Source organism: Microplitis demolitor, chromosome 9 (genome assembly GCF_026212275.2).
Source record: "Microplitis demolitor isolate Queensland-Clemson2020A chromosome 9, iyMicDemo2.1a, whole genome shotgun sequence".
Lineage (NCBI taxonomy): Eukaryota > Metazoa > Arthropoda > Insecta > Hymenoptera > Braconidae > Microplitis > Microplitis demolitor.
Genome location: NC_068553.1, coordinates 9889733 through 9912674, shown reverse-complemented (window position 1 = coordinate 9912674; position 22942 = coordinate 9889733). Strand labels below are relative to the sequence as shown.

The window sequence follows — 22942 nt, the reverse complement described above, 5'->3', positions numbered from 1 at the left end:
AATTTAGTCATCTTGGCATACATTTTTTTTTATTCAACCGATATAATATATGTTTCTTGAAGTAAGAAATATTTTTTTAAAGTCAGAAGAATAAATATTTTGCCCCGATATATAATCAATTGTCGAAAAGTAAAGTATTTTTTCTTGAAAAATAATTTATTTTGAATCGAGATGATTTGTGACTCGAGTCAAGAATTAAAAGTACTCGACTTAATGGTAAGAAATATCTTGGTTCAAGTATTTTATTGTTGTGCGGCGAGTAAGCGTGGACGTTTGAACCATCAGCAACTTCGCTCACGGCTCAACGCAAAAAATCTCTGGGGAAAGCTAACTGCACCATACTAAAGTGGCGGCAGTGTAGATGGTGTAGACTCTACATTTTGCAGTGTGCTCACTAGATAAGGGTAAATTAAACGAATGTTCAGGGAATGATCGGATAGCATAACTGGTAAAGCTCTCGCGTGATACGGAATCGGTCTGGGTTTGATTCCTACCATGAGCAAACCATATATTTTTCTCAAGTTGTTTATAAACCATTAATCGAGGATGTTTATTTCTTTTCCTCTCTACTGCCGTATTGTGATATTCTAAATATACATACATAATTTCCTGCTTCACAACATTAAATAATTTGCTAGGTTAAATTCACTCAAAAATATAGGACGATATATTTTTTTTAAGCAGAGTCATTTATTTTCTTGAATCGAGGCTACGTTTTTTTAAGTTAAGAAGAAAAATCATCAATGGTGGAATTTTAGGTCTTCCGTTAAGTAAATATTCTCATGATTCAAGAAAATTTATTTTATTAAGTTAAGAATATAATTTATTTAAATCAAAATTAAAGTTTCTCATTCTAATAGACCGTTGTCTTGAGTCGATAATGTATTTTTCTCAAACTGAGAGTAAATGTTCTTCTGCCACGCAAAAAAAGTTCTTGTTTTGAGATGTTGATATATATTGTGACAATTTACTATACTCACCAACTAAGACAGGAAAGCATCTTGTTTTGATAGTTTTTTTTACTTGATTAAAAACAAAATATATTTGACTTAAAATAAATATTCTAAAACCAAGATTATTTAACTTGAATTAAAATTTAATTATTCTTGTTACAATATTTATATAATATCAGTCGAAAAAATGTTCTCGGTTCAAAAAAACCCAATTACTCAGCCCAAGAATAAAAAAATAAAAGCAAAAATTATCTTGGGCTAAGTCAACTTTTTTTTTCTGTATATATATTAGGGTGTTTCAAAAAAACAAACAATTTTTTTTTTATGGTGTACAAAAATTTAAAGTATAACTAAAAATAAAAATTTTGGCACCAATCCGGGCTCTTAATAATGATATTAAGGTTTGCCTCAATTCATTTTTCTATTTTCCATTTAAATAATATGGGGAAAAAATTTGGTTTTTTTTTTTTTTACAATCTTCTAGCTCCCAAATTAATCAACGAATATCTATGCACAATACATTTTTTTGTAGAAAATTGAACGCTTGAGAAGAAAAGTGTCGTACCATATTTCGATAAATCTCTCTGTTTAAAAGTTATTTAAGCTCTAAGTCAAATTTATAGTATATTTTAAGATTTTTTTACTCTTCCGGTGAAACTATTCGTCTTATCAAAAAATGTCATAAGAACTTTTTGTGGATAATTTTATTCCTTACAAATTATTATAAAAAAGTTTTCGAAATTCCACATTGTTCACAAGTTATTCTCATATCAATGTTAAGCTTTTGAAATCAATCAGAAATCTATTTTTTTAAGAGCTTAACATTGAAATATGAATAACTTGTGAACAACGAGAAATTTCGAAATACTTTATTCATAATAATTTGTAAGGAGTAAAATTATATATAAAAAGTTCTGATAACATTTTTTGATAAGACTGATAGTTTCGCCGAAAAAGAAAAAAAGTCTCAAAATTTACTATAAATTTGACTTAAGGCTTAAATAACTTTTGAACAGTGGGATTTATCAAAAAATCATAAGAGGCTTTTTTTGTAGAGCGTTCAATTTCTTACGAATATTGTATTGTGTAAAAAAATCCGTTGATTAGCTTGAGAACTAGAAAATTCTAAAAAAAAAAAATTATTTTTCCGTGTCATTTAAATGGAAAATAGAAAAATGGATTGAGGCAAACCTTAATATCATTATTAAGAGCCCGGATTGGTGCCAAGATTTCACAAGTTAATTGTACTTTCAATTTTTTTACACCGTAAAAAAAAAAAATTGTTTGTTTTTTTGAAACACCCTAATATATATATATGCATTGTAACATGATGAAAAAGTTGACATCGACTCGTGGTTTAGATTTATTTTAAATCATCAATATTTACCGGATGAACAAATTCTAGTAACATCTAGAATCAACACTGTCGACTTCGACTGAACAATTGATCCAACGCATGGATTGTGACGAGAGATCCGGGATAGACGCTGTACTGAATGGTCACGTATTTTTTTTATTGAACAATTCGACCCGACAAAACAAACCATTTCGATGATAACTCTTTGAACAACGCGACTTAAAATTTTAAGAACAATCCGAGTAATCAACGAACAATTAAGTGCGATAATTAAAGTTTGGTGAACAAGTAACCACCATCGTGATCAAGTCTACGATCGATTTATTTGGTTTAATGAACAAGTGCAACGCATTTTGTGTTAATAATAATTAATTTAATAATTAATTACGAGTAATAATTTTATGATAGTGTAATTAACTCGTTACCAGAATAAAATATTATTTTATATTTTATTTTATTGTCTTCAAGCACTTCTGAGAATCACGGATTATCTGTGCCTCATTTGCAACAGCAGTCTTGTAGCCTCGTCGTGTAAGAATACTCTGACGTCACGAGTCAGGTATTTCGGTGTTACTTGCGCTGTATGTGTGTCTCTGGACAATAAAATAACTTTGTTTCTTTTTTCGTCAACGACTATTATATTTTTTGAGTAACGTACTGACTGTGTGTTTTAAACGAATACGATTTCTACGAGTAATTTGTTATTTTTTTATATCAAGTCACACCGATCACGGCAAATTAAATTTATACTTTTGTTGTAACCGATAATTTGTGTGAAACCGATCAATTATTTTGTTTATGTAATATACGACTAATTTTTGTGTTACCTCTGATCAATTATTTATCGTAATTTTAAGTGCCTGAGCTTTCCCTGATCCGCTACCCTGAGCCGACATTTTTGATAATTGTTTGTTTAGTGATTATAAAATCACCTGGCGCCGAACTTTACAATTTTGACAAGGTGACCAAATAGTACGTGTACTCGGACTTCACTCCGGTAGATCCCCGGTGGTGGAAAATCCGTTACAATATACATATACATATATATATATATACATATATATATATATATATATATATATCTATATACATATAAGCGAAATACCACTGACTCATCACCAGATCTCCGAAACTATTTGACCGATTCATTTAAAATTTGGCATAGGTACTCCTTTTTCACTGTAGATGAGAGATAAGAAGGGATTTTGCGCAATTTCTAGCCAAAATGGATTTTTCGATAACCATCACGTATGCTACCCCCTCCCCCCAACGTTGCCATGGTAACCGTTGCCATGGTTACCGTTGCCATGGTTACCGTTGCCATGGTTACTATTACTATGGTTATCAAGGTGGTTACCATGGTAACCGTTGTTATAATAACTGTCAAAATGAATAAATTGTAATAACAAATTCAGTTGTCAATTAAATTCAGAGGAATCATTAGAATAAAAGTAGAAAGATATTAAATACTAATATTCTATAAATCATCTACAGTATTATTTTATATAATGTTAGGCAAATATATTTTGATTTCAAATTTTCTACTAGGTCGATTCAGTCTTAACTATTGGTTAGTTAATCATTTTTCTTCTGAAAGTTATAGGTCAAAATTAACCCATAATTGTAAAGATTCTAAAATGGTTTAAAAAAGTAATATTATAAAAAAAAAAAAATATCAAAACGGTTGGCCTTAAAGGTCATCCCTGCAACTTCCCGTTAATTTTATATTTAAGCGCTCAAAATTGTACTTACTCCGAGCTCAAAAATCTGGTAAAAGTTTAATATAACATTATTTCTTAAATTCTAAAACCAAAATACTTTTGAATGAATTAACCGATTTTTACGCGATTGGTGGCATTCGACGCAGTTTTTCAGGCCTCATAAAGAGTCTTTGAGTTTTAATCGATCGAAGTATGAATTTCGATATAATTCAGAAAAAACATTTTTTTCTGTTTTTTTTTTTTTTTTCGACAACGGTAACTCATAAAAGAATGAATCGATTGTGACCGGGCTAGCGGCGATCGACGTGGTTTCTTGATGTTGAGAGCTGATTAGTTTTTGGAATTGATCAGTAGTCGTTTGAAAGTAATTCTATAAAAACCACATTTAAAAATTTTTTTTTTGTAGTATTTTTGAGATTTCTCAAAATATACCGGTTCGAATCGGTATAAATTGTATTTAAAATCTAAGTTTGGTCGGGCCCTTTCGGATGGCACCAACCGAGATCAAATCGGTCGAGCCGTTCAAAAGTTATAAGAGGTTTACATACGGCCACACACACACACACACACACACACACACACACACACACACACACACACACACACACACACCCACACACACACACACACACACACACACACACACACACACACATACATACATACATAAAGATATACGGACATCACTGCGGAAACATTCGGGGAGACTTCCTAGGACCTCAAAACGTCAACATCCGTTTAAAACTCGATTTTCTAAAAAAGGAGTAAAATTAATAACTTCCCGATTTTTCAGCGGGATGTTAAAAATGTTGTGTGAAGTACGCGATTAACTTTGAATTGAAGACTTGAACATAAAACGATAATAAAACTATTAGAGATCGGAAAGAGTATATCAAATAATAATAATTATTTAATTTTATTTATTTCAAACACACTTTCTAAAAGTTAATGAATCTTAGATTATTAATAATCATAAAATGGTATTTGACGCAATTTATTGTAAATAATTCATTTGTGATTACTAATAATTATTACCAATACACAGTACCTCATGGGTGATGCGGAAATCTGTGAATGACAAATGCATTGACTGGTACTATTTTTCCTGACTAAAAATTTTAAAAATTCACTTCATTTATCGATAAGAAAATATACATTTTGTATTTAATATAAGAAATGAAGATTAAAATTAATAGTGTGCCCAGCGAAGCGGACGGGTGGCTGCTAGTTTATATATATATATATATATAATATAACGCGCCACGTTGCGGCGATAGCAGCCACAATTTTCAACAGATCTTAATGAACTTTGGCACACTTATTCTATGAACAATTAGCTTGGTTGAGTCCGAAGATGAGCAAACTCGGTCAACTAGTTTAGAAAAAGCGGACATTTGAAATTCCAAAAAAAAAATGAAAAATCCTACTTTTTTGGATTTTTTCGTAAAGAACTTTCTAACGGGTACATCCATCCTTATTATGTAAAAAGAATATGATAGCCGATAGAAAAAGCTATATTTTCCTTTTTTTATTTTTCGTTTTACGATAATTGTTCGACTTTTAATAAGGGCTCAAAGTCACATAATTTACTCATATATTATTGTGATAATGCTTTTGTTTATATCTTTGAAAATTTTTGATGGCTGATTATTCAATTATATATATTCATTAAAAGTTGAACAATTACCGTAAGAATTCTACTTCCATTTCGGATGCTGAATGGCCTTTTTTGTATTGTAGTTACGAGTATGACTATTTCGAACATTTTTGTAGCCAATTTGATTTCCTATAAGGGTATGCAAATCAAACTTTGAAAAAAATATTCTTTCTCTGATTTTTCCACAAAAAGATAAAAAAAGAAATTTTTACGTATATTTGAAATGGGAAAATGGACTTATAAATCGCCAGCTCAATTTTCGAAACATCAAACTAATTTTTTAGGAAGATTTTTTATAGGTCCCTAAGAGACTTTTGAGACTATGAGACCTAAAGAAAAAAAAGTTTTTTTTTGACACTCATGCTTTAATTATTTTCGGTTCTAAGATTTAAATACTAAATAAAACGTAACTTTGTTAAGCTTGAAAAGATTATAAAAACGAAAACAAAAGGTATTCCCGAGCTCGAAGAACTTGAAAATGTATTTACAATAATGTTTTCGAGCTTTTTGAACCCGAAAACAGCGGAAAGTATTGGGGCTGGCCATTGCCCAGAATTTTTTTTTCTTAATTCTTGTTTAACAATTTTTTTTTTTTTCAGTATTTTAGAAATGTGTAAAGTTCTATTTTTATTGTATTTATAAACTTGGCAAACACCCATTCAGTGTTACGAATTCGAATTTTTTCAAATCCGTAGGTTCGCTTTAAAATTTCCGTAGAATTCCGTAGATATTTCAAAATATCCGTAGATCTCCAGACGCTTCTTAAGGGTGGACAATTTTTGGTTTTCTGATAGAATAGATCGATTTTTCAGAAAATAGATCTACAGGAAAATCCGTGGAGTTGGCATCACTGCACCCACTTGGCTTGAATGTCAGAAAAATCTCTTTTTAATTTCCTAAAAATACAATAATTTTTTACATAACTTTATGATACCAAAAAGATGACTTTCTGACGTTCAAGCCGAACGGGTAGTTGCAGTGGATGTTTCATATCGATTAAAGGAAATTTGAAAGTCGTAAATTGTAATTTTAGTATCCACCAAACTAGCACAAATTTTATTAAATTAATTTCATAAATTAACCACATAATGTTATTGTAAATTTAAATCCGTAATTCGAAATATACGTTTTTTGCTAGTGTTCTGATGATATATAGCTATACTAGAATTTATCAAGTATACTCAATCGTATATGATCCTATATATGCATACTAAATACGTCCTTAGCCGAAAATTTTTATACATTTATTTGAAAAAATAATCTTATTGTAAACAATACAAAATGTTCGTAAGTATTAATAGTACCAATTAATAGATTAGCAATTTTTGATAATTGGTATTACAAGTTATAGAAATATTGGTTTAACGATTTTCGAAATAGATTATCTTCTTTTTTTATATTTAAATTGATGGTTAATTACCACTGGTATACTTTACATTGACGTTCAGTCAACACACAAATTAATAACCGCGGTGATTAAATATTATTTGACGAGCCGATTATTTATTGGCTATGAAGTTTATGAACATATTGATATTTTTTTTTATAAAAGAGATTGGGCTGGTAGAAATGGCTTCGTGAGTGTCCTGTATCTTCTACAATTACTTCTGTATTTAATAATTTTGATCGATTCCGTCTCCGGCACTCTGAATGTAAACATTTAATGCTAGCTAATTTTCTATTGTATTGCTTACATATTTCAGAGGAATATGGAGGAAAGACTCCAATTCGAGTAGCCACCGCCAATGGTGTAGTTCGCAATGTTGGCTTACAATACTTATTGAATTCTTCGTTCGTTGACCGATATATATTGTTTTGCATATTATATGATGTTAATTCTTGAACTTTATTTCTACCATAAACTCGTTTTAACATATTCGTCGTCATTGGTGATTTTTGCATCTGATCTGGATTAAAAATTTTTATTGCTAACCGCATCATGTTGCAATAGCTACATCTCTCACTGTGCTTAATTGAATTCACACAAAGCGTCGTCGTGTCGAAATTTTTCTCCATACTTATTTTATCGTATAAGTTATATAAACGACGATTATTATGAATATCTATTATTATATCATTGAACCAATATACATTGCCGTACAATGTATTGTGGACTGTTCCATAATTAGGAAGCCAGCAAAATATTTTGATAATATTATATTTTTCCAAAATTTCTTTTAATTGATCTTCATTATGATAAAAGTTTTGAATATTTACATGATTAGCTGTTACAAAATCGATGAGTTCCACACCATTTTGACTGTTGATAGCGAAAATAGCAACGGTTAAGCCTGCTAAGCATTTAGCCCGCCCAATCTTGAAATATGACGTGGACAGTAGAGCAACATACCCTCGACATAGCTGGAGACTTATTGACGATTTAAAAACCTTACTAGAATTGATTTGTTCTATATATTTATTTATATAATCCGATGAAATTTTAAACGCTCTTGGTTTAGGTTTGATAAGCCATGACATATTTATAAGATTATATATTACTTTAAATATTGATGACTTGAGGATAATGTGTGGTACGACTATAATACATTTAACTCGTTCACTTTGATAATCGTAAAATATAGGCACATTTATTCTTTCAGTTATAGGTATATTTTTCAAAAAATAGTACTGTTGTTTTAACTCCCGATATTCTCTTAAAATAGAATTCAGATAAGAATCTTCTGAACGTGCATGTAATCGATTCAAATCAATTCGGTTTTTTATTTCTATTTCATAATTTGCAACATTATACGTATTATCAGCTTCATTGAAGACATATGACACAGCAGAGAAATTTTCTTCAGTTTTGTTATTTATAGTAATAGTAACATTATCTTCTTCATCGTCTTTCTCCTCAACAATATAATTATTTTGTTCAGCTTCATAATCCAACTCAAGTTCTTCTTGAATCATTAATTGTTGTCCATTATTTAATTCTTGTTTGAAATCGTCTTCAACACTACTACATGTTTCTTTTAACGATGCGTAATGATCGACATCTGGATGGGCTACATCATGAGATTTGTCACAATGCATATCAGTACTCATTTATTCAATGAAACAGTGATGACGAAAAAGATTTTAATTGAAATCAACTGTTCATTCTAAAGTGACAAATTATGAAAATTAAAATGCTTATATCACAATACATGTAAGTTGTTAGTCTATTTTATAGATAATGAATAATTACTCACTTTCCGTGACTTACTTAACTGAAATAGCTTAATTAAAAAATAATCTGTAATGTTTCTTATTGTTTTGGTACAATGCCAATTAGCAAATTCGATTTATAAATAATTCTTTAAGTAAAACCACTTGCTCGTAAAACCACGCATAGAGAATATTGCTATTTAGTCGAAAGTGACATCATACATAATTTAATACTAATTCATTGCCTATCCAACGTTCATGACAAATTAGATTGATAAATCTAACATCGAAGAGTTTATTTTAGAGTATTACCCTAGGTTATAAATTTATTCATTAAAAACTGAATATGAAATTAGCTTACTTCCTAAGGCATATTCATATCCCATAACTAATTTAAACTTTTATCAGAATTTAGAATACCAGCCTATAAAATGCAAAAGCAAAAAGCAATATTATTTTATTTATAAAAAATCTCTGTAATTCATCGCTTTGTTCCAAGACATGACCGTTTTTAGGCTTACGGTGCGAATTCTTTGAATCGAACGTGACTGTATATCTTTGGATAGATGGATAGTTCTTGAAAGCTCGAAATATCTTGGTTGTTAGTAAAAGATTGAATTATTTTCATTTATTCGTATGAAATGAAATATTCAGTGAATTTCATTTGAAAGTATACTTGAGCTCCAACAAATATTATTGAGAAATAACTCTGAGTCAAGAAAATAAGAAAATGAGATTAAGCTGAAATAAATATCAATATTAACAGGAAATTGAACAAATTGATAGGTCGCTGATTACTGGTTCCGCAACGTTTCAGCCGTTTTATTTGGCCTTCTTCAGGTGTCTATAACATACATAAATCTAAACATGATAACAATAAAGAGCGTAATAATATAAAACTTATTACAAACCATGCTTCAGCTCACTTTTTTAGATATCTTGGTTGAAAGATCTGAAAACCTTCTAAGAACTACTTGGTATATGATACCAACTAGTTCGGGTAGAATTTTGAACTTCTGTTCCAATCACCCAATATCACAAAAGTTAGGTATGATCGGTAGTTTACTGGATAGAATGTTTAGACTGGGCAGCAAAGAGTTTCATGAAGACAATTATCATAAAATTGAGGCATTTTTGCGTAATAATGGTTATCCAAAGTCATTTATTCGTGCATTGACTAACAAGTTTAAAAAAAACACGGCAAACAGGGTGTTTGGTGTTGGCCGTCGTACTAATTTCATCAAATATTGTCGTTTTCCTTTTATTCCGGGTTTGTCACATAAGATCGATAGATGTTTAATGGGCACAAATGTTAAGTTAGCTTATTATAACGTCTTTAAGATTAAATCGTTATACTCTAAGCTAAGAGAGCAGGTGTCGTATATAAAATTCCCTGCTCATGTGGGCTTTATTACATTGATTAAACCAAACAATATTAAAAAAATAGAATTTATCAACATAAAAACAGTTGCCGGGATATAAGGATTTTGGATAACGATAAAACGGCGTTGGCTTCGCATTATCTTGACTTGGGTCATAAGTTTAAGTTTGATGAAGTTAAGATCTTGGATTTAGAAAACATTTGGTGTAAGAGGTCAGTGAGTGAAATGGTTTGGATTAAAATTGATGACACAGTTAACAAGCGTACAGATATTCAAAACCTTAGTGTAATGTATAACGAAATCTTATCTACTTACAAAGATTATATTTCTTAACCTAATTTAATTTTAGCTTATCGTTGTAATTTTACTGTTCGTCATGCTATTTATTTTAATTTTTAGTTTTTTAGACGTTAAATTTCTATTTGAATTTGAATTCTTACGTTGGCGATATCGCGTATTAGTGGCGCTTTGATCGCTGGCGTGATTTAGTTTTGACTTACGTTTTTAGGTTGAGAAGGTGTCTATTATTTATCCACATGTATAATTTCGTCTGTTGGCTATTCAGTTTTAATTAATAAAATAAACGAGTTTTGTTAATTATGTTGAATGAGCTGAAAGATGGTTTATAATACGTTTTATATTGTTAAGCTTATGAATTGGGGTGTATTTGTATTGCTTAATTATATGAACTTATTTTATTGAATGTTTTGGTTAGTTGTATTATTATGTTTATATTTATGCATGTTACAGACGTCTGAAGAAGGCCAAATAAAATGGCTGAAACGTTGCGGAATCAGTAATCTGCGTTTTATCAATTTGTCCAATTTCCTGTTAATATTGATTAAACTGAATGTGTACTTTCGTATTCTAAAACGCATTCCTATCATTACTGATGTAGTAAGAGTACAGTGGGATAGGGAAAACAACTTCTATTCTCAAAAAGTGGGAACTTCTTATCAATGTTCGACGCTGATGTAGTTGCGTGAGCTACACGATGCTCCTCGAAGTTTCCAGATTTTCGTAGCAAAAACAATTTTTTTTTCTACTTTTTTTTTTAATGCGTTCTTCGTTTTACAATCGTTTTCATCTATGTTTATTCATCAACATTCTTTTAAAGAAATCGTCGGCGATGACTTAGTATTCTAAATGCATTAAAAACATTTTGTCTATTTACCTGTATCCAATAGATATTATTTCTGAAATGCCAACTGCGCATGTTTGATTTTTGAGCTATATTTTGTCGGAGTAAAGTATGTGATTCCCGACCAACTATACTTCATTCACTTTTCATCGCACACGTTTGGATAAGTCACTTCTCGCACTCCATGTGTCTCTACATTTCCAAACGCTTATTTAAAAATGCTAAATTTTATGGAAATTTTTTCAATCAGACGATTGCTCGCCAGGCGGTGCTAATACCACATAGAAGTTAGCGGTCGACTTATGTGAACTAACGTAATACATGGGACTTTCCACGGCAAATCAGATACCATTCTGCTTCTGCATCTCTGATATTTTTGATCATGTTTAATGTTATAGTACGCATTGAGAAAGGTCTCCATGATTTTTTCCTTTTTATTTTTCAACACTGCTTTGAAGATATTCATTTTTTTAAAAAATCAACTTTTTTTTTCAGATGCACATAACTTGGCGACAAATGGGCCGGTTGGGCCATTTGTTTTAAATTTTTCTTTTTCACAATTCTGTTGAAGATTAAAATCAAAAAGAGATACAAACCCGTTTTTAGATGCAATTCTCCAATTTTGATTATAAAATTTTGGTTTTCAAGAAACACCTAGTGATCAATTTTCTTGAATATTTTTTTTTTTAAGTAACTTTCACTCACTCCACAACTCTTAAGTCTAGTCCCTTAATGGGCAAGTGATGGTATCTATTTTTTTTTAATTTGTAAAGTTTCATGTTCAATAAGAGGGATATTTTTTTTTTCGTTTCTAGACACACTTTGCTATTGTTAAAACTTTGCTGAGTGAATGCGGAGTGGATAATTTTTCATTCATTTAGGTTCTTTGGAGTAAATTTCACTCCAAAAAGGAGTTTCGGAAAATAATGATTATAAAAAAAAAATCATCAATGCATAGTGAGCTTAGGTCTGTGATATTTTAATATTCATATTGCGTACATAAATAATTTAGAGCTCCCTTTTCATATATTCCCGTGTTATGATTTTTAAAAATTATAAGCAGCAAATAATAAAATTTTTAAAACTATAATTCCACTGAGTGACAAGCAGTCATATGACTTACATCAACCATATCACGAGATAATATTTCATATTGTACCGAAAAATAAAGTAGTCCCATAAACACTGTGTCATTATAGCTATTCGATAAATGAATATTTTCGTTATGTAATATGTGTGGGTCATTCTACAATAAATGGTAATACGCATAGCAATCATTATTCAATAGATTTCTTATTTTCTATGTACTCATTTTATGCAATAAATCGCAGCGTCTTGATGTATTTTCTAAATTACATCATGACTAAATGCCTGATTAAACCAAATTTTCCTGAAATTACGTATTTAAGTCTGAAAAAGTCTTTACCCTGGTTTGTCCCCTTGACGTTTTTGGTTAAGCATGTAAACTTTATACACCTTCTTTTTCACAATATCCTAGTTAAAGTATATTGAGCACAAATTTAAATGAGTATACTTAAGTATAATAATGGAGAAATACAAAAGTATTCGTTTGTTTTCAATAATTTTCAGACTTTATTTTTGTGTATCTGTCTTGGCAAACTACACTCCACTAAAAAAAATCGAAACATCAGACGGCAATATTGAAAATGTTGCTCATAAACACGCATCAATGAGAATATGGTAGCACTGAAAAAACCAGGCACTAAATCGCTGTCCTTTTTCAATTGGCATGACGCAACAGTAGAGTGCAGTTGCTTTGCAAGGTTAATGTGTCTCTCGACTGGTAAGCAGTAAATTTGTATAATGTACTTAATTGACTATTTTTATTTATTGCTTGAATTCAACAATAGTGTTATAGTTAACGAGTTACATGTTTTCCATCGAAAATTAATATATGTCAGTCCTGAGTTACAGTTAGTGGAGAAAACGTCTCTCCTCTGCCGTATTTCCCCGGGCAAAATAAATACCTGGGAAAATAGTCACAAACCGGGAGAGATACCCTGTTACAATAGGGCTTACGTACACCTGCACTCTAGGTGAAGTCGTGCAGCTTTTCGTGAGTCTGACCCTACTAGCTCAATATGAGACTCGTCTTTTATGGATTTTACTCGAACTAGCCTTACAATTTAACTAATACTAGTGTTAGCATGAAAATGTTCGGTTATTTATTGTTGTGTATTAGTAGATTCCATAAAAATCTAACTATTGTATTTGTCCTCATGATGGAATTTTCGAAAAATTTTGCTACATCTAAACTCAGCTTGCCGAGCTGAGTCAGAAAACACGTTCCTTTCAAAAGTTTATATATATATATTTAGTGGTTCAGTGTAAAATTCAACTATAATAAAATAAATTATTTAAACCAACTAATAATGATAAATAAATGTTTTATTTATCCAACGTAATTAACACAGTAAAAGAAAATTATACTAAATGGAAATGCTTGAATGCGTGTACGCAGATCAGCGGTGTATCTTGTAATTGTAATGTCTCTCCGAATGAGGCAGAGACGGAATATGGGAAAATCGATCTTCGGCGTAGATTGCCTAAATTGATCGATCGTAATTACTGTAGCAACGCTACAGAACTCCCTTTGTTTTTTTTTGTTTTAAAGTTAATACACGATAATTAAAGTAATGGAATATTTACAAATGATATGAATAAATAAATAAGTAAACGAGTGAGTATAATACAGTGGTGAATTCTTACTGTGTAAAAAAAAACTTTTAAGTAAAACAAAAATTAAATCGTGTAAATTTTTAAATATTAAACCGGACTCGGCGTTTTTAGGTCTTGATTGCTGTGGTATTCGGCGGGGAGTTTGCTATCGTCGTTGTCGTGTCGATTGGATTCGCCTCGTAAACTGTCTTCAATCTGTCCACTGAAATAGCGATTTATCGTCCACCAAAATCGACGATGAAGTATTTATCGTGTCGAGTTATTACACGATATGGACCTTCGTATGGCGCTGTGAAAAATGGTCCAACCTGGTCATTCCGTACGAGTACAGGACTGTAAGTACTAAGGTTCCTGAAACAGAAAACAGACTGTATAACGTATATCGTGCTGAAATTCTGCGATGGATACGCGGAACAGTTCAATATAGCGTATGTAGCTACCCACGTGTGATAAATACATAATAATTAAATAATATTGAATAATAATAATAAATACTGAGATCCAGTAGTAATGAAATAATAAATTTAAATGATTGTTAACTTATAAATAATATATAATTAGTGTGCCTGAACCAGCTCCTCAGGCTGGGTTAGTGCACGCAGGCCCCAGACCGTCTAATTAAACGGACAAAAATTATTTAGTGGGAATTTACGAGGGAAAATCCGAGCAAGCGGTTCGCAACAAGGCGGATAAACATCGAATGAATTAATGAAAAATAAATAATGAACAATTACAGATAAATAATAGATAAGATCGGGAAAAATCAATTAAGCAGTAGGAAAAAATCCAGAGGAAAATAAATATTAAATTTCCCCCGACAGCTGTTGTTTTCCGAGTTTAAATAATATAAACAATAATAAAAAAAATAATTATGTTTCACAATATTTAGTTTTGGTTTAAATTGTTAATAATAATACCTGGTTATTACCGAAAATACAATTTAAAATCGTGATATTTTTTTCTACTGGGGTTAATTTGTCACACAATAATCGCAGTATGAGAACAAATTATTTATATTCAATTCAAGAAATAATAATTCAACTTAAAAAATTGTTTATACTCAATTGAAGAAATCATAATATAATTTAAGTTAATTGATAACATTAATTTTTTTATATTAAATAAAAGAAATAATTATTTTAGTCGAATTTATCTAAGTAATAAATAATCATAATATTTTTACTATTTTTATCTCTCAACACTTATGAGAGAGAGAAAGATACAGAATTTTATCCTCACTCACACTCAAATAATCAATTTTTCACTTTTGAATAATTTATAGTAAAACTCAATACTAATTTTGACCGCTGGGGGCAAATAAATTAATCAAAATGAAAAAAAAGTAGAATCACTTAATTATTTTAACTAATAATAAATATAAATAATAATGCTTAATATTCTTACAAATATTTTGAGTGAAAACAAAAATAATTTTAATACTTTGGGAATTTTTCACCCAAGTGATGATGTCAGTACTTGAGGAATTTGCTCAAGTACTGTAGGCTTACTATAAATATATATGTATATTGATATATCTATATTTACCGGCAACGTTTAACAACGTTGTTAGTGCGTTGGTATATATATATATATATATATATATATATCTCGATATTTTCCGAATATGTAAAAAAAAAGATATCCAACGATAATTAACAATAATTATTTATAACATATATCGTGTATCATTCAGTTGGCGATTATAAACAAAGTAATTATATCATCCGCGGCGACAAACACCTACTGGGAAAGGTTATCACGTGGAAAATATACACGGCAAAATGAATCCAAAGAACTTACTCAAAATAATCTCCAGTCAAGCAAATCCAAATAATCACCCTGTGAACAACAACTAAATACTACTATTATAATTTATAATTCACCAAAGTGTTTATAGAACTTGTATATAATTTTTAATTTATCTAGACAGCGTCTATCCACAATGCTAGCCCGTATCTTTCTGATATAATTACTCTACCCTCCACCTGTTGGTCGTCGCCCACGCGGCGCGCCCATCGCCCTTATTTATTATTATCATTATTTTTCCTAGCCCAGGGCCTAGTTGTAAATTAAAATATAAATTATAAAGATAATTTTTCGACACCTGAATGATCCATCGATAATTATTTAAGTGTATGAACTATTTGTTCATACTATATGCACATTTTCATCTTATCCAATAATTAAAATAATAATTATTTAAGATCATAGAATTAACGTTGGGAATATAGCCTAGGTATTGATTTTTCCCCTACCCGGCGGTCAATATTTTCCCAAAACATCAAATGACATCCATAATCGGATTACAAGTTTAATAAAAATAATATGTTAACCAAATGTTGGGGCATAATGTCACGCTGGATTATGCATCCCAACTGTTTCAAAATCCTAAACAACAACTTATAACTAACAAAAATCAATTGTTTGTATTTTCAAATTATAAATAAAATTATTTTACACACGTGCTCTTTCATACGCTGCGCGCATGCGCCAGTACTGTGGACAGAGTGCTGTCTCAACCGGTGAAATGGCGGAATGCCCGTGCAACGATTCAAAGTCAAACGTAAAATTAGAATATTCAACTTACAACTAATTGAAATTAAATAATTTTGAATCGTTACGTGACAAATGCTCGCCGTGACGCGACATTTCGGCCGGTGCCAATGAATTAAAATGATGTTTTAGAGTATTGACGATGTTATGAAGCGTAGTTTTATTAGTGGGAGATAGTAACTCACCGGGAAATCGTATAGGCTCACCGTGTACTAATTCAGCCGAGGTCATCTGGATGTCGTCTTTCCAAGCAGCGCGTAAGCCGAGCAAAACGGCTGGTAATGCGTCATATTATGACTCTCGATGACACAAAAGTGCTGCCTTTAACTGAGGATGTAAACGTTCGACGAGACCGTTGGCTTGCGGATGATACGGTGTAGTATGTAGGTACTTTATTTCATACATTTTTAACAGCGATTGGAATAATGACGATTCGAATTGCGGACCATGGTCCGAGACAATGCGTTTAAGTACTCCGTGGCGAAAAATCCAATGCAGCAATAGTGCATGTGCGACCGTCTCTGTAGTTCCATTTGATAACGGGACAGCCTTAGGGAACCTTGTGAATCGGTCGATGATCGTTAGGCATTGATTAAAGCCTCTTGACGATTTTAAAGACACCAAGACGATGTGTATGTGCTCGAATCGCTCAGTTGGAGGTTGAAAACTGGCGATCGGCGATGACACGTGTCTCTGGTTTTTATTTTTCTGGCAATCGATGCAAGATTTCGCCCATTCACGGCAATCTTCATTAATCGACGGCCAGACGTATTGTTTGGAGATGATTTTTAGCGATCCTTTAATTCCAGGGTGAGCGAGCGTGTGTATTGCGAGTCAAACACTTTTCTCATCAGCGCTCCTAGAACGTATGGACGCACTGTACCTGACGCAGTGTCACAATACAGCACAGGTCCATTATCGAGTTGTATCGTTTTCAAATTCAAAGCAGTTGTTTGGCGTAACAACTGCTGAAGTTCATCGTCGGTTTCTTGAGCGTCGGCAAGTTCTTGCGATGTTATAGCAGTAGATACTGCTTCGCCACGTGACAATATGTCAGCGAAAATATTGTCGTTACCCGACACATGTCGAATATCGGTGGTGAATTGACTGACAAAATCAAGTTGACGAAATTGCCAAGGCGATGTTCTTTCGGTGCGCTGTTTGTAAGCATGCTAAAGCGGCTTGCGATCAGTGTGGATCGTGACATGTCAGTCTTCGAATATGTGCCGAAAGTATTTTACAGCCTCATAGACGACGTTCAACTCGCGGTCGTACGTCGACAATTTTTAGATCGACGGGGACACTTTTCGAATGAAAAATGCCAGTGGCTGCCAGTTGTTATCCACTTTTTGTTGTAATACTGCTCTCATACCGATTTCGGATGCATCGTTGGAACGTTTGAGCCACGTTTTTAAGCCCAAACGTCATAAATCGGAACTCGAACAGTCCGAACGGTGTAATGATCGCCGTTTTCGGCACATCTTCCGGTGCAACGGGTATTCGCAAAAAGGCCTTTGCAAACTCGACGACTGAAAATATATTTTTTCCGTGTAAAAATGTGGCAAAGTCTTCAAGATAACGCAGCGAGTATTTATCGATTAAAGTTCGATCGTTGAGTGGTCGGTAATCACCGCACGACCTCCATTCTCCGGACTTCTTCTGTGCCAAATGAAGTGGTGAAGCTCAGGCGCTGTTGAATGGTCTGCAAATACCTTCCGAGATCATTTTGTTGAACTCGGATTGTACAATTTTCAGTTTATCTGGAGCCAGGTGTCTTGCTTCGCACGAAACTGGCGGTCCAGGTGACGTTCGAATGTGATGCACCGTTGAATGCTTTTTCGTTTGACGCTGAATAGGGTCAGGTCGTGTAATATCGGCAAATTCTCTTAATAATTCCATACATGCAGAATTACTATCGACTGCTTTCATGTTTGTTTCTGCCAATGTTGTGTGAGAATTTCCGGACGTCAGTAAACCAGTGATGCCATCACAAAGGCATTTGCGTTTTAGGTCGACTAGTAAGTCATAATGACTTAAGAAGTCTGCACCTAGAATCGGTTTAGTGACGTCGGCAGTGATCAAATTCCATGAGAAATCACGGCGAAGTCCAAGGTTCAATGTAATCAATTTTAAACCATAGGTTTGAATTATCGAGCCGTTTGCGATATACAATTGGTAACCTATTGGTGTACTGAGTGATTTCAGCCAGCCACGTAGAAACAGGCGGCGAAAAATCAATTGAGAAACATTGGCCGCCTTTACAGATTCTCATTCAAGTTTCCGCGCAATTTACAGCCGGCATTTTTACCATGCTTGAAGTGGTACCAACAGAAGTCAAACTTCTTTGGTACACGTGACCGTGATCGACTTCTGGATCTGTTGCGTTTAATTTTCAAGTTTCTCACTTGATTCGTGAGTTGCGCAATTTCTCTGTGCAGTGCGGCAATTTCGCCGTGCTTGACGGTTGATGATGATGATTTTGCAGTGGCGGCGTCAACTTGAGGTTTGAGCGATAAACGCTCGACCATACGATCAGCTGACTCGGCGAGCTTGTCAAGCGTTGCGTCGCTGAAAGCTTCCAAACACATTTGAATTTCGTTTGGCATATGTGTAAGCCAACGCGCTTTAATAATCGCGTCATCAATGCCGGGAACTAATGAACGCAAATGGCGCAAATGTTGTGACGGAGTGCGATCACCGCGTCTCTCTCTGTCCAGGAGCTGCGTAATGCGTGCATCCTCAGATTTCACGAAGCATTTGATCAACGCGGCCTTTAAATCACTATACGGCGTGGTTTCTGGAGGATTGACGATGGTGTCTTGCACTTCAGCGGCGATACGGGTTTCAAGCAGCGATATCACCAAGTCAAATTTGGCGTGCTCAGTTGTTATCTGAAATGTTGAAAACTGTGCCTCAACCTTCGCAAACCACAGTTTCGGATTCTCCGTGCTGAACTAAGGTGCTTTGACATTCACGGCCATATTTAATTTTGCTGACGTAAACGATGATTCCGATGATTGAGATTTGATTGTGTCTTCGTCAGATGACTCGAATTTTATTTTCTTGTCAATGCCGGTTTCAAAGCCTAACATCACCCATCGACAATGTCTGTAATTCGGTACTGTGCTACCGAAAGATTATCGATGACGCACGGCTCAGGAATGTGTAGTCGGTGGATCGGCCTAATCCTCTGTGGTATTTCCGGTAACGGACAGAAAATTATACTCGACACTGTACGAAAAATTAATTACAATTTTTTATCACAGCTCGCAAAAACTTTTGTCAGTATTCGACTCGCAATAAAGGTCCCTCGAATCAACACTGATGCGGCATAACATCCATAAGATGCCCAGCAATGCACCAGCGGTGATAAAAAAAAATTAAACTGCACGATGATAGAAAAATCACTGCACAAATTAACTCACAAACAAATTGACACAAAATTAAGTGAGAATAAAAATCACAGTCTCGCCGATTAAATGGTAACGCGACAAAATATTCGTGGCAAAAAGATACGAAAACTCGCGGAATTTTTACATTGTGTTATATACGACGTCGACGCTTCCCATAAAAAAAGATCACGTCGGGATCACCAATTTAGTAGTTAAGGGTAAAATTCAACTATAATAAAATAAATTATTTAAACCAACTAATAATGATAAATAAATGTTTTATTTATCCACCGTAAATAACACAGTAAAAGGAAAGTATACAAAAATGAAAAATACTTGAATGAGTGTAAGCAGTTCAGTGGTGGATCTTGTAATTGTGATGTCTCTACGAATGAGGTAGAGACGGAACATGGGAAAATCGATCTTTGGCGTAGATTGCCGAAATTGATCGATCGTAATTATTGTAGCAACGCTATATATATATATATATATATATATATATATATATATATACATATATATATATATATATATATTTATATTTATAAATATATATATATATATATATATATATACATATTTATAAATACATATATAAACTTTTTCACCAATAGTATTTTTAGAACCTACTTAACTCAAATAGATAGAAAATGTTGAAATTTTTGTAAAGTTGCGTCATGAGGACAAATACAACAGTTAGATTTTTATAAAATCTACTAATAATATCGAAGGAAGAATAAGTAAAAATATGAATTTTTGACATTCTGAAAATTTTGGGATGCTATAACTTCTAAACCAATCGACCGATTGAGCTCATTTTCCAAGTCAATCAAGGTGGTCACTTACAGAATATATATAGCAAAGTTTAAAGCAATCGGATAAATATTCTAACAATAATAAAAGTGACAACCGTCATGAAATTATTTTATAATATTTTGTAAATTCTTAAAACCATTTTTCTATCTGAAAAAGTAGTCAAATTAATGAGCTGCATAGTGAAGGTTGAAGGCAATCGAACGAGCTTTCAGATAGAATGAACAAAAATAAGCTATCTCCTTCCCTTTGAAAGTTAAATCTGATTGAATTGGTAAACAATTTTTTTTTTTTTGAAAATTTTACAAAAGTTCAATTAACCATATCTACTAAACTTATTGGCCGATTTGGCTCATCTTCGAACTTTTCCAAGGTAATCTTCCATAGAATAAATGTACTAATTTCCATTAAGATCGGTGTAGAATCGTGGACGCTATCGTTGAAGAACGGCACGTTATATCATATATATATATATATATATATATATATATATATATATATATATATATATATATATCCGATATAACGCGTGGTTCTCCCACGATAGCGTCAACAATTCTGTACCAATCTTAATGCAATTTTTTTTTGCATACTCTTCAACTAAAGAGTTCGGTTCCGTTCGAAGATGAGCTAAATCGGACGAAAAGTTTAAAAGTCAGTCATTTAAAGATTTTTTAATTTTTCAAAAAATTCGATTTTTCTTGATTTATCTTTGAATAACTTTTGATCCTAAAGAGATAATCTATTTTTGGTAATTGAATTTTTATGTTCATTCGATTTGCTTTAATTTAAACTATGTTCCTTACACTTTAGATAATTTTTTCTAATATTTTGATGAATTTCAAAATTTTCAGAAAAATAGAAAAAAACATTTTTTTTTACTTTCTCATTTAATAACTTTCAAGCAATACATAATAGTTGAATCTTGTTAATATTTTTATGTAGCTTATCTAATGAGCTTCATATTTCAGGAGTATTTTTTTTTTATATTTAACGAAAATTACTTATTTATTTATTGAAATTTAGCTATTGCATTTGTTTTTCTATTTTTTAATAAATTCATGTAACTGTCCCAATTTTGATTCCTGCCGTGTAACACTTTTAAAATCTCAACATTAAAGTAGACATAAAGTATTTTTTTAAAATTGACAAGCATAAATAGAATTGATCTTAACAGCTTTAGATGAATCTTTAAACGCCACCATCTACCTTACAGATTTAAATACATAAATAAATAATGAAAAACCTACTTCCATTTTGGCTGCCGAATGGCCTTTCTTTGTATGTTATAACTTATTGAATTTGTATAAAATTAATCTAAAAGCTCTTCAAATAAGCTTTAATTTTAATGCCTATATAAGTTTAGACCAATGAAATTCCATATCTTACGACTCATGAAGTGAAATTTTGCTATTGCATTGGTCCTCCCACTTTCAATAGATTCTATTGAAATCTAACTACTGTATTTATTAGTAAATTCAAGACACTGATTGAATTCATATTATTACTGTGTAACTCTTAGAAAAATCCAAATATCTCAATTCAAGTGTGGATATTCAATTTTGTTTTATTGACAGTGTAGATATGACTGGTTTCACGTATGACATTTAGATCTATTATTATTGAAATTTCAATCCAAATTATTTAATTTAATTTTCTATTAACTATTAATCCGATAGTTTTGTGAATTAACTTAACATTCTGATAATTTTTTCAATTTTCTAATTTCAAGTCTTGAATTTTTTGCATTTAACTTAAAATTTTCTGACAATTTTTTTTTTGTTCTATAACTTTGAAAATTTATAAGAATGTCAAAATAATATTTATTTTGTTATTCATGTCCATTTGAAAGTTTGAAATAATCAAATAGTGAGAAATCTACTTCCATTTCGTCTGCCAAATGGCTTTTGTATAAAGTTAAATTTACCTATAAATTAAATTGAATTAATAATCTAAATTAAACTAAGTGATTATGAGGATGGATCAGATGAAATAGGTAGCATTCAATAAAAGTCGTGGTTTGGATGTAACAAAATGAAAATTATATTTGGACCCAAATTAGGGAAAGCACTACGCCATAAAACCCTTTGACGAATGTTACAAGAATATTGAAATAATGATAA

At 31.9% G+C, this 22942-nt stretch overlaps 1 protein-coding gene and 1 long non-coding RNA gene across 2 annotated transcripts; one reads left to right on the top strand and one right to left on the bottom strand.

Annotated features, from left to right (window-relative positions):
• Positions 1-6709: 6709 nt before the first annotated feature.
• On the bottom strand, positions 6710-8736 carry LOC106693848 (uncharacterized). Its single transcript, XM_014443184.2, has one exon. The coding sequence runs from the start codon at positions 8734-8736 to the stop codon at positions 7192-7194; it is 1545 nt and encodes a 514-aa protein (XP_014298670.1). The 3' UTR covers positions 6710-7191.
• Positions 8737-9063: 327 nt separating this feature from the next.
• LOC128668610 (uncharacterized) lies at positions 9064-12621 on the top strand. The gene is made up of 3 exons (XR_008404253.1): positions 9064-9155; positions 11612-11774; positions 11857-12621. It is a non-coding gene; the product is annotated as an uncharacterized LOC128668610 (long non-coding RNA).
• Positions 12622-22942: the final 10321 nt, after the last annotated feature.